This window comes from Budorcas taxicolor, chromosome 18, assembly GCF_023091745.1.
Source record: "Budorcas taxicolor isolate Tak-1 chromosome 18, Takin1.1, whole genome shotgun sequence".
NCBI classification, from domain to species: domain Eukaryota; kingdom Metazoa; phylum Chordata; class Mammalia; order Artiodactyla; family Bovidae; genus Budorcas; species Budorcas taxicolor.
The window spans coordinates 53,286,626-53,299,123 of NC_068927.1; the positions used below are offsets into that span (position 1 = coordinate 53,286,626).

At 51.5% G+C, this 12,498-nt stretch overlaps 1 protein-coding gene across 1 annotated transcript; it reads right to left on the reverse strand.

The window, feature by feature from the left end:
• Window positions 1–8,116: 8,116 nt before the first annotated feature.
• Window positions 8,117–12,219, reverse strand: LYPD5 (LY6/PLAUR domain containing 5). The gene is given in 5 exon segments (XM_052655955.1): window positions 8,117–8,376; window positions 8,733–8,879; window positions 9,080–9,256; window positions 9,792–9,920; window positions 12,021–12,219. Coding segments are annotated over 5 exon segments (912 nt in total).
• Between the last annotated feature and the right edge of the window lie 279 nt (window positions 12,220–12,498).

Consider the following 12,498-nt stretch of genomic DNA (forward strand, 5'->3'; position numbering starts at 1 on the left):
CTGCTGTAAGCATTTGGGGTACAGTAATAACAACACAGGCAAAATCCCTGCCCCATGGAGCTTCCTGGCTAAAGAGGGAGAGCCTGTGGTTCTGTCAATCTGTCTCTTGCTTTTGCTTTGTCTCTGTGAATCTGCTTTTCTCTCTCTGTACTCACTGGCCTTGCTTCTGAGTTTCTGTCTCCTGGTCTTTGTCTCCAAATGCATGCCTCTCTGTTTTTATTCTGTCCTTTGTATTTCTGTGTTCCCTACCAATTAAAAACAATTTGTTTTATTAAGTCATATATATGTATATTTAAAGAATCCGCCTGCAGTGCAGCAGACCAGGGTTCGATCTCTGGGTCAGAAAGATCCACTGGAGAAGGAAGTGGCAACCCACTCCAGTATTCTTGCCTGGGAAATCCCATGGACAGAGGAGCCTGGCAGGCTAGAGTCCAAAAGAGTTCGCAAAGAATCGGACACAACTTAACAACTAAACTATCAGTCTCACAATCTGGGTGTTTAGAGACTTTGGGTCAGTTGGGTTAAATCTTGACACGGCCACTGTTACTGACTTTTTTGGATGGAACAGAGTAACACACATACAGCCTTGTTTAGAGACAGGCCCAGGTTCATGTCTAGCTCTGCTGTCCCTAGCTGTGTGCTATGAGACCCGTGAAATTAGGATGATTATACCCTGTGTCGCAAGGTTGCTTGAGGATTAGGTGCAGCTCCCCATGGCTCAGTGGTAAAGAGTTTGCCTACCAGTGGAAGACATAGATGCAGGTTCCATTCCTGGGTTGGGAAGATCCCCTGGAGGAGGAAATGGCAAGCCACTCCAGTATTCTTGCCTGGGAAATATATGGACAGAGGAGCCTGGTAGGCTATATAGTCCATGGGGTCACAAAGAGTCAGACACAACTGAGTGACTAAGTACACACACACACACACACACACACACCACACACACAGGGCCTGGCATATGTTAAGCCCCTGTGGCACTTTGTCTCCCAAGCTGGCTCCAGTAATTCCTCCTCCTTTGTGCTGGCAGGTGGCGTCTCCCTCCAACAGGTAGACTCTGCGTCCTTTTTCCTTCCATCTGCTGGCTTGTGACTCGCTTCAACTCATTGAAATGTAGCAGAAACGATGCTGGGCCAGATCCAGGTCCAGTTCTGAAGAGAACTAAAAGCTGGAACTCTAAGACTCCATGCTGTAAGGAAGCCCAAGCTTGTCACATGAAGCGGCCATGCAGAGGAGGAACAAAGCACCCTGGCCGCAGCCCCAGCCCAGCCCCATCTGTTGCAGTTGCATGAGTAAATTCCAGAGAAATCAGCAGGATTGCCTTGTCAACCCCCAGAATCATGAGAAGTAACTTTTTGCTTTAAGGCACTAAATTTTGCTACTCTCTCAATTCATTCCACCCCCTCCCCTTTCCCCCGCGGTGTGCACAAGTACGTCTGCATCTTCATTGCCGCCCTGCAGATTCACAGATAGGCTCGTCAGTACCATCTTTCTAGAGGGAGTGAACATACATATACCTATGGCTGATTCCTGTTGATGTATGGCAGAAGCCAACACTACAACAATTATCCTCCAATTAAAAATAAATACGTTGTTTGGAGTGGATTGCCATGCCCTCCTCCAGGGGATCTTCCCAACCCAGGGACTGAACCTGAGCCACAAGGGAAGCCCATAAATATGTACATGAGAGTAGGTAATGTAATAGATAATAGAAACTGCACTTTATACATTATAGCGGTGTTATTTTATTTCTCTCTTTTTAAAATTTATTTTTATTTTTCCACTCCCGGTATGGGAACTAGGAGTGGGCTTTAGGGCTTCCCTGGTGGCTCAGAGGTTAAAGAACCTGCCTGCAGTGCAGGAGACCTGGGTTTGATCCCTGGGTCAGGAAGATCCCCTGGAGAAGGAAATGGCAACCCGCTCCAGCACTCTTGCCTGGAGAATCCTATGGAGGGAAGAGCCTGGTAGGCTACAGTCCCTGGGGTTGCAAAGAGTCAGACACGACTGAGCTACTTCACTTTCACTTTTATTTTTTGGCAACACTGTGCAACATGTGGGATCTTAGTTCCCCTACCAAGGTTCCATCCTGTGCCCCCTGCCTTGGAAATGCAGAGTCTTAACCACTGGACCACCAGGGAAGTCCTTAATTTCTTTTTGCTTCTGGGTCTTGCTTTTACTGTTTCAGTCTCTGCTTGTCATTCCTATTTTCCCATCTCTCTTTATCTTTTTCTCTCTGTATGTCTATTCCTATCTTGTCTATCTTACTAAAAACCCCTATGGCCACTTTCCCTTCCACTTACTTTGCTCCACCACATTGACCTTCTTACTGATCCTCAAACATGCCATGCTGTTTCCTGCCTCAACACCTTGGTGCTTACTTTTCTCTGCCTGAATGCTTTGATCTTCAGTCCCCTCTTGGATCATTTCTTTACTTCATCCAGTTCTCTGTTCAATATAGTCTCTTCCTTGGCCACTTCTTCAGAAATGGTCCCTGGACTTCCCTGGTAGTCCAGTGGCTAAGATTCTGTGCGTCCACCACAAGGGCTGTGGGTTTGATTCCTGGTGGGGGAAGTTCAGTGTGCTGTCCAGTGCAACCTAAAAAAAAAAGATCCACTTCCCTTTGGGGCTTACCAGGTGGTCCAGTGATTAAGACTCCAAGCCTCCAATGCAAGTGGCATGGTCAGGGAACTAAGATTCCACAGCGCCTCTCCCCGCCACAAAAATACCAGAAAACAAAATACAACTTAGAAATGGTTCTCTCCCGCCTCATAAATAACTCTATATCACACCTCATTACTATGTCTTTATCATGGCCCTTAGGATTATTAAATGACCCTGTTTTCTTCTCTTTCAAGTTGTTCAGGACAGGGATTTTGCCATCCCGAATGTTTAGAACAGTGGTGGGCACAGGAGGTGCTCAGTGGCTATTGGTTGACGGACTGCTCTTATTCAGTAGTACTGATTGGCTCTCCTTTGACTCTGCCCTCTCACCCTGTCCCACACCCTCCTGGAAGTGGGAAGGATGTCGTTTCCTCATTGCCGTGTCCTTTGTCCCACTTATTAGTTGAGTTGCTGTCTGTGGTTCTGAGACCCAGTGTGTGGATCTATCCTTGGTGCTGACCTAGGCTCCCATTTGCATTAACCGGGGGAGGGCAAGGGACTCAAACGAGAAGGGTGATCGATGTGAGCGGGATGGTCCAGACACTGGACCATGTAGACCATTGAGAGGAGGCAGGCATCTGAGTTCTGAGTCACTGGACTCAAATGGGAGTTGTTCTGTCCATCTATCTGTTCATGTATACACACACAGAGACATGTATATTATTATGGAAAACTTCAAACATACAGAAGTGAACAGAAGAGTATAATAAGCCTCCACGTACCCATCTAACAAATACCAACTCATGCTTAATTGCATTTCATCAGTGCCTCCACCCATTTCCTCACGTCCTATATTATTTTCATGCAAATCCCAGAATGAGATCATTCAATTATATGTCATACTTTTAATTTTGCTTCCTTTTGTGGAGGTATGGCTGACACTTTGGAAAGGTCACACATCTTAAGTGTCCAGATTGATGCAGTTCTACCTCTGTGTAGACATGTGTGACTGTCACCTCAAGCAAGTCATAGAGCAACTCCGTTATCTCAAGAGGTTCTCCTGTCCCCTCTTCCAACTGATGCACCAGAGATGGCCAGTATCCTGACCTCTGTCACCAAAGATTAAAGAGCCACAATGTGGGAGTCTTGGGCTCTAGGTCTGACTTTACTGTTGTCATTAGCATTTTTTTTATGCAGTATACCACACATGCATAAAGTAGATACAAATAGAGATATATATTGGACAAATAGGAGCTTCCCTGGTAGCTCATCTGGCAAAGAATCCATCTGCAATGCAGGCAACCCCAGTTTGATTCCTGGGTTGGGAAGATCCCCTAGAGAAGGGATAGACTACCCATTCCAGTATTCTTGGGCTTCCCTGGTGACTCAGATTCTTTACAGAAAGAATCTGCCTGCAATGCTGGAGACCTGGGTTCGATCCCTGGGTTGGGAAGATCCGCTGGAGGAGGGCATGTCTACCCACTCCAGTATTCTTGCCTGGAGAATCCCATAGACAGAGAAGCCTGGCGGGCTACAGTCCATGGGGTCGGAAGAGCCAGACACGACTGAGTGACTAAGAACACTGGACAAATTACATTCATGGGGCAGGTGGGAGAGGGTTCAGGATGATGGGGACACATGTATGCTGCTGCTGCTACTGCTGCTAAGTCATTTCAGTCGTGTCCGACTCTATGGGACCCCGTAGACGGCAGCCCATCAGGCTCCACCGTCCCTGGGATTCTCCAGGCAAGAACACTGGAGTGGGTTGCCATTTCCTTCTCCAGTGCGTGAAAGTGAAAAGTGAAAGTGAAGTCGCTCAGTCGTGCCTGACTCTTAGTGACCCCATGGACTGCAGCCTACCAGGCTCCTCCGTCCATGGGATTTTCCGGGCAAGAGTACTGGAGTGGGGTGCCATTGCCTTCTCCGTGGCCAATTCATGTTGATGTATGGCAAAAACCATCACAATATTGTAATTTTCCTCCAATAAAAATAAATTAATTCTTTGAAAAAAATTACATTTGTGGATGCCCATGAAATCACCACACACATAGAGAGAATGCCACCACTCCCCAGAATCTTTGTGTGCTTTTAAAATTTTTAAACATTTTCATTTACTTATTTATTATTTTCGGTCATGCTGAATCTTTGTTGCTGTGCATGGGCTTTCTCTAGTTGCAGCCAGTCGAGGTTACTCTCTAGTTTTGGCGTGCAGGCCTCTCATTGCAGTGGTTTCTCCTGTTGCAGAGCATGGGCTTTAAGCATGAAGACTTCAGTAGTTGTGGGATGAGGGCTCCAGAGCACGGGCTCAGTAAGTTGCAGTGCATGGGTTTAGTTGCTTCACCACATGTGGGATCTTCCTGGACCAGGGATTGCATTGGTAGGAGGATTCTGAACCACTGAGCCCCCAGGGAAGTCTCACCTAGGTAGATTTCTTTTGCAGGGAAGCCTTACCTCTGCTTTTGATGCCTTTGAACTGATTGAATCAGGCCCAGCCAGATGATCTTAGGGTAATCTACTGAATTTAAAGTCAACTGATCACAGACTTTAATCACATCTAAAAAATACCTCCCAGGCAGCACTGAGATTAGCATTTGAATGACTGACTGGTACTGTAGCCTAATCTAGACAAGTCCACGTCAAACTGACCAGCCCAGATTTAAACCACATTTGTAATAAAATTCCAATTCTGCACCCCGCACGAGAAAAGTCATTACCTTGAAGGTAGGGATGTTTGCCTGTTTTCCTCACTGCTGTATGTCCAGCAGTGAGAATGGTGCCTGGCACACAGTTCAGTTCAGTTCAGTCGCTCAGTCGTATCCGACTTTGCAACTGCATGGACTGCAGCACACCAGGCTTCCTTGTCTTTCACTGTCTCCCAGAGTTTGCTCAAACTCATGTCCATTGAGTGGGTGACGCCATCCAGCCATCTCATCCTCTGCCACCCCCTTCTCCTCCTGCCCTCAATCTTTCCCAGCATCGGGGTCTTTCCCAGTGAGTCACTATTCCCATCAGGTGGCACTCAGAATGTGCTCAGTAAAGAAGATGAATGAATAGATAATGACATTCAGCTTCCCTGCCTAAGTCAGGATGTACAGGCATTGACAGCCCTTCTCCCCATGACCTCAGAGGAGTGTAGGAGTGTTTCTGAGATGCCCTCCTCCCCATAAGGCTGCCTGTTGGGGTGAAGTTGAAGCTATGAGGATACACTCTCGCTTACTCTGAAAATTACTCTCATTGTGCCTTGGGCAAGTTCTCTGCAAAATGGGCATGAGGTTTCTTTTTGCTTCCTCACTGGGTCACTGGGAGGATTCAGTTTGTGGGGAAATGATGTGAAGGGACTTTGTAAAATCTGTGTGCAAACAGATGTGCTGGAGGGTTCCATTTCTGAAGTTCACGAGCTTGTGTAAATGTCCCACACACGCTGAGTCCCTTGCTACCTCCAGATCTTTGTCCAGGCTATCTCCTCCACCTAGAATGCCCTTCCTCCTACTTCTCTTTGCCAGTTCCTCGTTATCTTTTGGGCTTCCCAGGTGGCTCAGTGCTAAAGAATCCTCCTGCAATGCAGGAGACGCAGGTTGGATCCCTGGGTCAGGAAGAACCCCTGGGGAAGGAAATGGAAACCACTCCAGTATTCTTGCCTGGGAAATCCCATGGACAGTGGAGCCTGGCAGGCTACAGTCCATGGGATCCCAGAGTCAGACACGACTGAGCTCGCACGCTTTATCCTTTAAGAGTTTGCCTAAGGTTTACTTCCTTCGGGATATCTTCCCTGATCCCCATAGGTTAGAGAGTTTTGCCTTGTTCAGCTTTGCTTCACGTGTTTTGTGTTTTTTTTTTTTAATTTTGATTTTTTTCATTGGAGTAGAATTGCTTTACAATGTTGTGTTGGTTTCTGCTGTTTAACAAAGTGAATCAGCCACATGTGTACGTATATCCCTTCCCTCTGGAGCCTCCTTCCCACCTCATCTCCCACCCCACCCCTCTAAGTCACAGAGCACCAAGCTGAATTCCCTGTACTATACAGTAGCTTCCCAGTAGCTATCTGTTTTACACATGGACACTACTTAATGCCACTCTCTCAATTCGTCCCACCCTCCCCTTCCCTGCCCTGAGTCCACAAGCCATTCTCTACATCTTTGCCTCTATTCCTGCCCTGCAAACAGGTTCATCAGTACCATTTTTCTACATTCCATATATATGTGTTAATATATGATTTTTTTTCTCTTTCTGATTTACTTCACTCTGAATGACAGACTCTAGGTTCATTCATGCTAAGTCGCTTCAGTTGTGTCTGACTTTTTGAGACCCTAAGAGCCACAGCCTGCCAGGCTCCTCCATCCATGGGATTCTCCAGGCAAGAATACCAGAGTGGGTTGCCAAGCCCTCCTCCAGGGGATCTTCCCTATGCAGGGATCAAACCTGTGTGTCTTAAGTCTCCTGAATTGGCAGGCTGGTTCTTTACCACTGGCCATCTGGGAAGCCCAAATCCACATCACTACAAATGACCCGGTTTTGTTCCTTTTTATGAATGAGTGATAAAGATGTGCAATACCGTCTTTATCCATTCATCTGTAATGAACATTTAGGTTGCTTCCACATCTTGGCTACTGTAAATACGCTGCAGGGAACACTGGGGTACAGATCTTTTTCAGTTATGGTTTCCTCGGGGTATATGCCCAATAGTGGGATTGCGGGGTCTCAAGTGTTTTTCTATCAAGTCAGTCAACATTCATGTGTTTGTGAGGCAGAGTTGCCTAGTGGTTCACAGGGCTTGGAGTCACGCTCCCCACTCCTGAGATACATGAGGTCAATCAGGTGCCTTTGCAAGCATCACATCTGCTCGTCTGTGACATGAGGACCATGACAATGGGTGGCAGTTTTGTCCTTGGTACTCCATGTTCATCTTGTTAAATTCTGACCACGACCACTGTGAAGTAGATCTTGTCATTATCGTAGGTTTTATTTTCACCTCTGCCCAACAGGTGAGGAAACATAGTCTCAGCGAGGTTAAGTAACCACCCAAGGTCACCCACAGGCTAAATGGTAGAGGCGGGATTTGAATCCATGCAGCCTGGCTTCAGGGTCTGGGCTCCTAATGTCTAGGATATACTGGTTATACTGCCTTTCAAGTCTCCCATGATGGTATTAATAAAGACATCATTGTAGCTCCCTGCTGGAGCTGGTTAGGTTCTGGGAGAGCCTCAGACCAGGAAACCCACAACAGGAAATGGGCTGTGGGGAGGCTGGGCCTGTTTGGTGCTCAGCATGGGATCAGGTTTGCTCTTTATGTGGGATGTGGCCATTGCTCCCCACCCTGGGGTGCTGGGGACCTTGCCCAGTTTCTTCCAGGCCTGCTGACCAGGCCTGCTAGGCATCAGTAGGGAAGCAGGAGGGAGGGAGGGAGAGAGAGACAGGTGTGTAACTCTGATTTTCCACATTCCAGGAAATGAAGCAATGAGAAGAGGTTATGTGTGCCCTGCCCCCAGCATCCCACTCAGGAAGAAGCTGGAGGGACTGACTATGAGGAGAGCCCAAGGGGTCCTCCCAGAGCGCCACCCAGCAGGGAGACCATGAGGAGCAGGCCCGTGACATGGGGCGCCCGGGGAGCGGCGGTGTCCGAGGCGCTGGTGAAGGGCTGGGTCAGGGAGTCCCTGTTGCAGAGGTCCCCCTCACAGCAGGAGCCCTGCAAGTCGATGTCTGTCCAGGGGCTGGTGGTGCCCTTGATGGTGCAGGAGGGCCGTTGGCAGGTTCGGACGTACACAGCGGCTGAGAAATTGCCTGGGAGGGGGGTGGTGAGGAGGGGTCAGGACCGAAGGAGGCAGCCACAGCTGAACCTTCACCTCAGAGGCCAAGGCCACGACTGGGTCCTCGGACTTCCTTCCAGTCCCCTCAGACCAGAGCCATGCCTCCTTCTTTAGATCAGGACCACGCCTCCTCCCTCAGATCAGGGCCAGGCCTCCTCCCCAGACCAGGGCCACGCCTCCTCCCTCAGGCCAGGGCCACGCCTCCTCCCCCAGGCCAGGGCCACGCCTCCTCCCCAGACCAGGGCCACGCCTCCTCCCGCAGATCAGGGCCGTGTCTGTCAGTCCTGCCCTGCCTCCACGCCCCTTGCCCAGGCCCTCCCAGCCCCTCACCAAGGGTCATTCGTCCATTGCCCTGGAAGCAGACGCTCTGGTCCTGGTGACACTGGACCCGCCGGGACTTCTCCGGAGTGCAGTCCTCTGGGTGGATCCCCACGCAGGCGTAACATTCGGTGCCGCTGAGCGTCGGCGGGTTGGGCGCTGCCAAGAGAGCGTGGAGGCACACTCAGGTCACCCTCCGCCGTCCGGGCGTGGGGCGTGCGCACTGCGCCACGGCGCCCACCTTGCGCGCCTGGAAGGCTGGACTGCCAGCGCGCTGGGAGGAGGAGCCCGGCGGAGGCCACGCCCCCGCACGCCGGGGGCCCGTCCCGCCCCACGCCCAGCCCCGCCCTCTCTTATACCTGGGCTCAGATTGGGGAGGGAGTCGTGGCTCTGGAGGTTCGTGTTGCACAGGTCGGTGGCACAGCGGCGCACCACCGAGTAGTCAGGCGGCAGCGACTTGTCATTCGACAGCATCTGGCCCGTAAGCGGGCCTCCCCAGCAGCCCTTCTGTACCAAGGTCACTGAGGAGCGGTACCCTGGGGGCGAGGGGATGGAGTCTGGGGCGCTGCCTCTTCTCCAGCCCGCCCTCCTCTCCCACACCCATTCCTCTCCCTCTCGTCTCAAGTCTCCCCCTCCTGTCTCCTCTCCTCCTCCACTCTCCTCTCAGCCTGGCTTCTCTTCTCCCTGCTGCCCTGCCCTTCTCTTCCTCCCTCGCTTCCCTCTCCGCTGTCCCTACATCCCTCCCCGCCGCGCCCCCCCGCCCCACACCACCAGCCCTTTTCTCCTCCTTTTCTCTCTCCCGGGTCTGCCCTTCCGTCGCCCCTTCCTGGCTCTTCCACACGTCGCCTCCTTCCACCTCCCACCCCTTCATCCCCTCTTTCTCTCCGGCTTCCTCCTCCCTCCACCTCCGCATCTCTGCCGCCGCCTTTCCTCTCCTCTTCTACCCAGCTCCTCCGCATCCTTTGTCTCCTACTCCGTCCCCCCTTTCCCACCCCCACCTGGCTGATGTTCACCCCCGTCCCCGTGCCCCGTCCCCCGCCCCTTTCTTATTCTGCGTTTCCTGCTCCTCACCAGTGTTCAGGGACAAGACAGCCTCAGAGCATCCCTGCGGACAGGAGACATTGCTGAAGTTCACATTACTGAGGTCAAAGGGCCCGAAGTAGATGTGTTGGAAGCTGTAGCACTGCCGGGCCTGGGACCCTGGGGAGAGCAGGGGTGCGGTGAGAGGAACAGGCCCGCGATGAGCCTGGGCCAGGCACCTGGGGCTCCGTCCTAAAGATGACAGCCAGGCCCTTCTGCTCTGAGAGGTGACAGGCCTTGTTGCCTTGAGAGAAGCAGGGTCTGCTGGTGTGGCTGCTCATGACTGTGCCTGACTGTTGGCAAGGGTATTGGCCTCTGCACCTGCCAGTCCAGTTTTTTCCCCCAGACTGTTTCAAATTTCCACCCTCTTTCAGGAAGCCCTTTAAGATTTTGATAAAGGAGGAAGCAATTCACTCCTACTCTGCTTTCCCCTCTCCCCCCAAAATGCACAACATCCAGTAGCACTAAAAGGCTGCTGATGGAAAACAAACACTCTAGTACAAGCAGCGGGGTGTGCAATCTCATGCTACAAACACACACGCACAGCCAGTCCCTGCAGTACCTGGACAGAACACTGACACACTGACGTAAATACAAAATAACGAAATTGACACAAGTTCATGCCAATCAGAAATATACACAGAGGACCCTGTATGCGTTCATGTAGAGTTCTACATTCACACACAAAACAAGTACCACCCAGACCCTCCAACAGAAACTCTCTAAACCAAGGTATCTTATACACACAAAATTCAGACTCTCAGACAGAAATATGTGTGGATAGAGAGACAGTCACAACACACAGACCCAGGAACACAGGAACTCATACCCAGAGAGAGAGAAATACAGACCCAAGAATCACAAATAAAATCAGAGCCTACAATTAGGTGAAGATAGAGATACATAAAAAAAAGAGACCTACAAAATCAGACAACTTAAAATCATTCAGATACAAGATTTATAGAGACACACAAGAGATACACAGAGAGACAGACATGCAACATAATACCCAAACACACATACACAGAGAGAAATACAGGCCTACCTGGCACAGAGATGCACAAAGAGAAGCAGAGATGCAAAATTATACTCACATCTCTTTTACAAAAACAAGTGAGGATCAGAGATGAACAGACCCATGAAAATATTTGTTCAAATACCCAGACACGAAAACCTGCTGTAGATACACACACACAAGCACAGAGACCCACAGCACATGCTGACCCATGGACACACACAGAAATAGAACTCTCTTCTTTCTGTGGCTGAGCACACACACACACACACACACACAAAGTTGTGTGCAGGCATAGCCTCCCTCCCATCTCTCAAATATCTCAAGTTTGTAGCCACTTCAATCCTGATATGACTGTGTCCCTGTAGGGGAAGAGGTTGCCTGAGTCAGGATTTCCTGCCAGTTCTACAAAGATCCCCCATGCCTCCCCAGAAGTACCTTTGAATGAATGGGGACATGGGCAAAGAGGATGAGAAAGGCTGGAGTAGTGAACCAGAGAGAGTGGAGCAAGTGAGTGATATGGGAAGACCAGAGGAGGGGAAGAGAAGGGAGAGGACACAGTCTCCCTGACCAAGACCCAGGGGTCCAGGCCCCCAGCCCCTCCTCCCCCAGACCCAGGATCCAGGCTCCCAGCCCCTCCTCCCCCAGACCCAAGGGTCCAGGCCCCCAGCCCCTCCTCCCCCAGACCCAGGGGTCCAGGCCCCCAGCCCCTCCTCCCTCAGACCCAGGGGTCCAGGCCCCAAGCCCCTCCTCCCCTAGACCCAGGATCCAGGCCCCCAGCCCCTCCTCCCCCAGACCTAGGCTCTAGGCCCCCAGCCCCTCCTCCCTCAGACCCAGGGGTCCAGGCCCCAAGCCCTTCCTCCCCCAGACCCAGGATCCAGACCTCACCCCTCCTCCCCCAGACCCAGGGGTCCAGACCCCCAGCCCCTCCTCCCCCAGACCCAGGATCTAGGCCCCCAGCCCATCCTCCCTCAGACCCAGGGGTCCAGGCCCCCAACCTCTTCTCCCCCAGACCCAGGGGTCCAGGCCCCCAGCCCCTCTTCCCTCAGACCCAGGGGTCCAGGCCCTCAGCCCCTCCTCCCTCAGACCAGGAGTCAGGGCCTCCAGTTCACTTTTCCCTGAGTCCTTGGAATCTGGCCCCCACTCTCTCTGCTCCCTCAGACCCAGAAAAGTCCTGCTTCCACCCACCCAACTGCCCTTCTTACCACTGGACTCAGAAGTCTGGACATCGGTCAGGCAGAGGACAGGCCCAAAAAGGCCCAGCAGGATGGCTCTGGCAACTCCCACTGCCATGTTGTGGACCTGAGTGGAGACACGGAGGACAGCTCCTCCTGCTCTGACGTCTGCCTGGCTGGTTCTCCAAGCCAAGCCTCAGGCATCCTGGCTACCCAGGCAGGTTGGCATTCTTCCACCCCCGCCCTCCCCTGCTTAGGTTAGTCTCCTCCTAGATAATCATGATGGGGGCCTGGACACTGGGTCTGAGGGAGGAGGGACTGGGGCCTTGACTCCTGGGTCTGAGAGAGGAGGGGCTGGGGCCTTGTAACCCTTAATTTTGGGGGATTTGTGTTTGGGGGGCTGTCTACCCCACTCCCCTAGCCCTAGTCTGAGGTGGGCACACGTGGCCTCCAACTTCTCTTCCTTTACCCTGATACATGGCACCTGTAGGGGACCATGCCTCCAGAC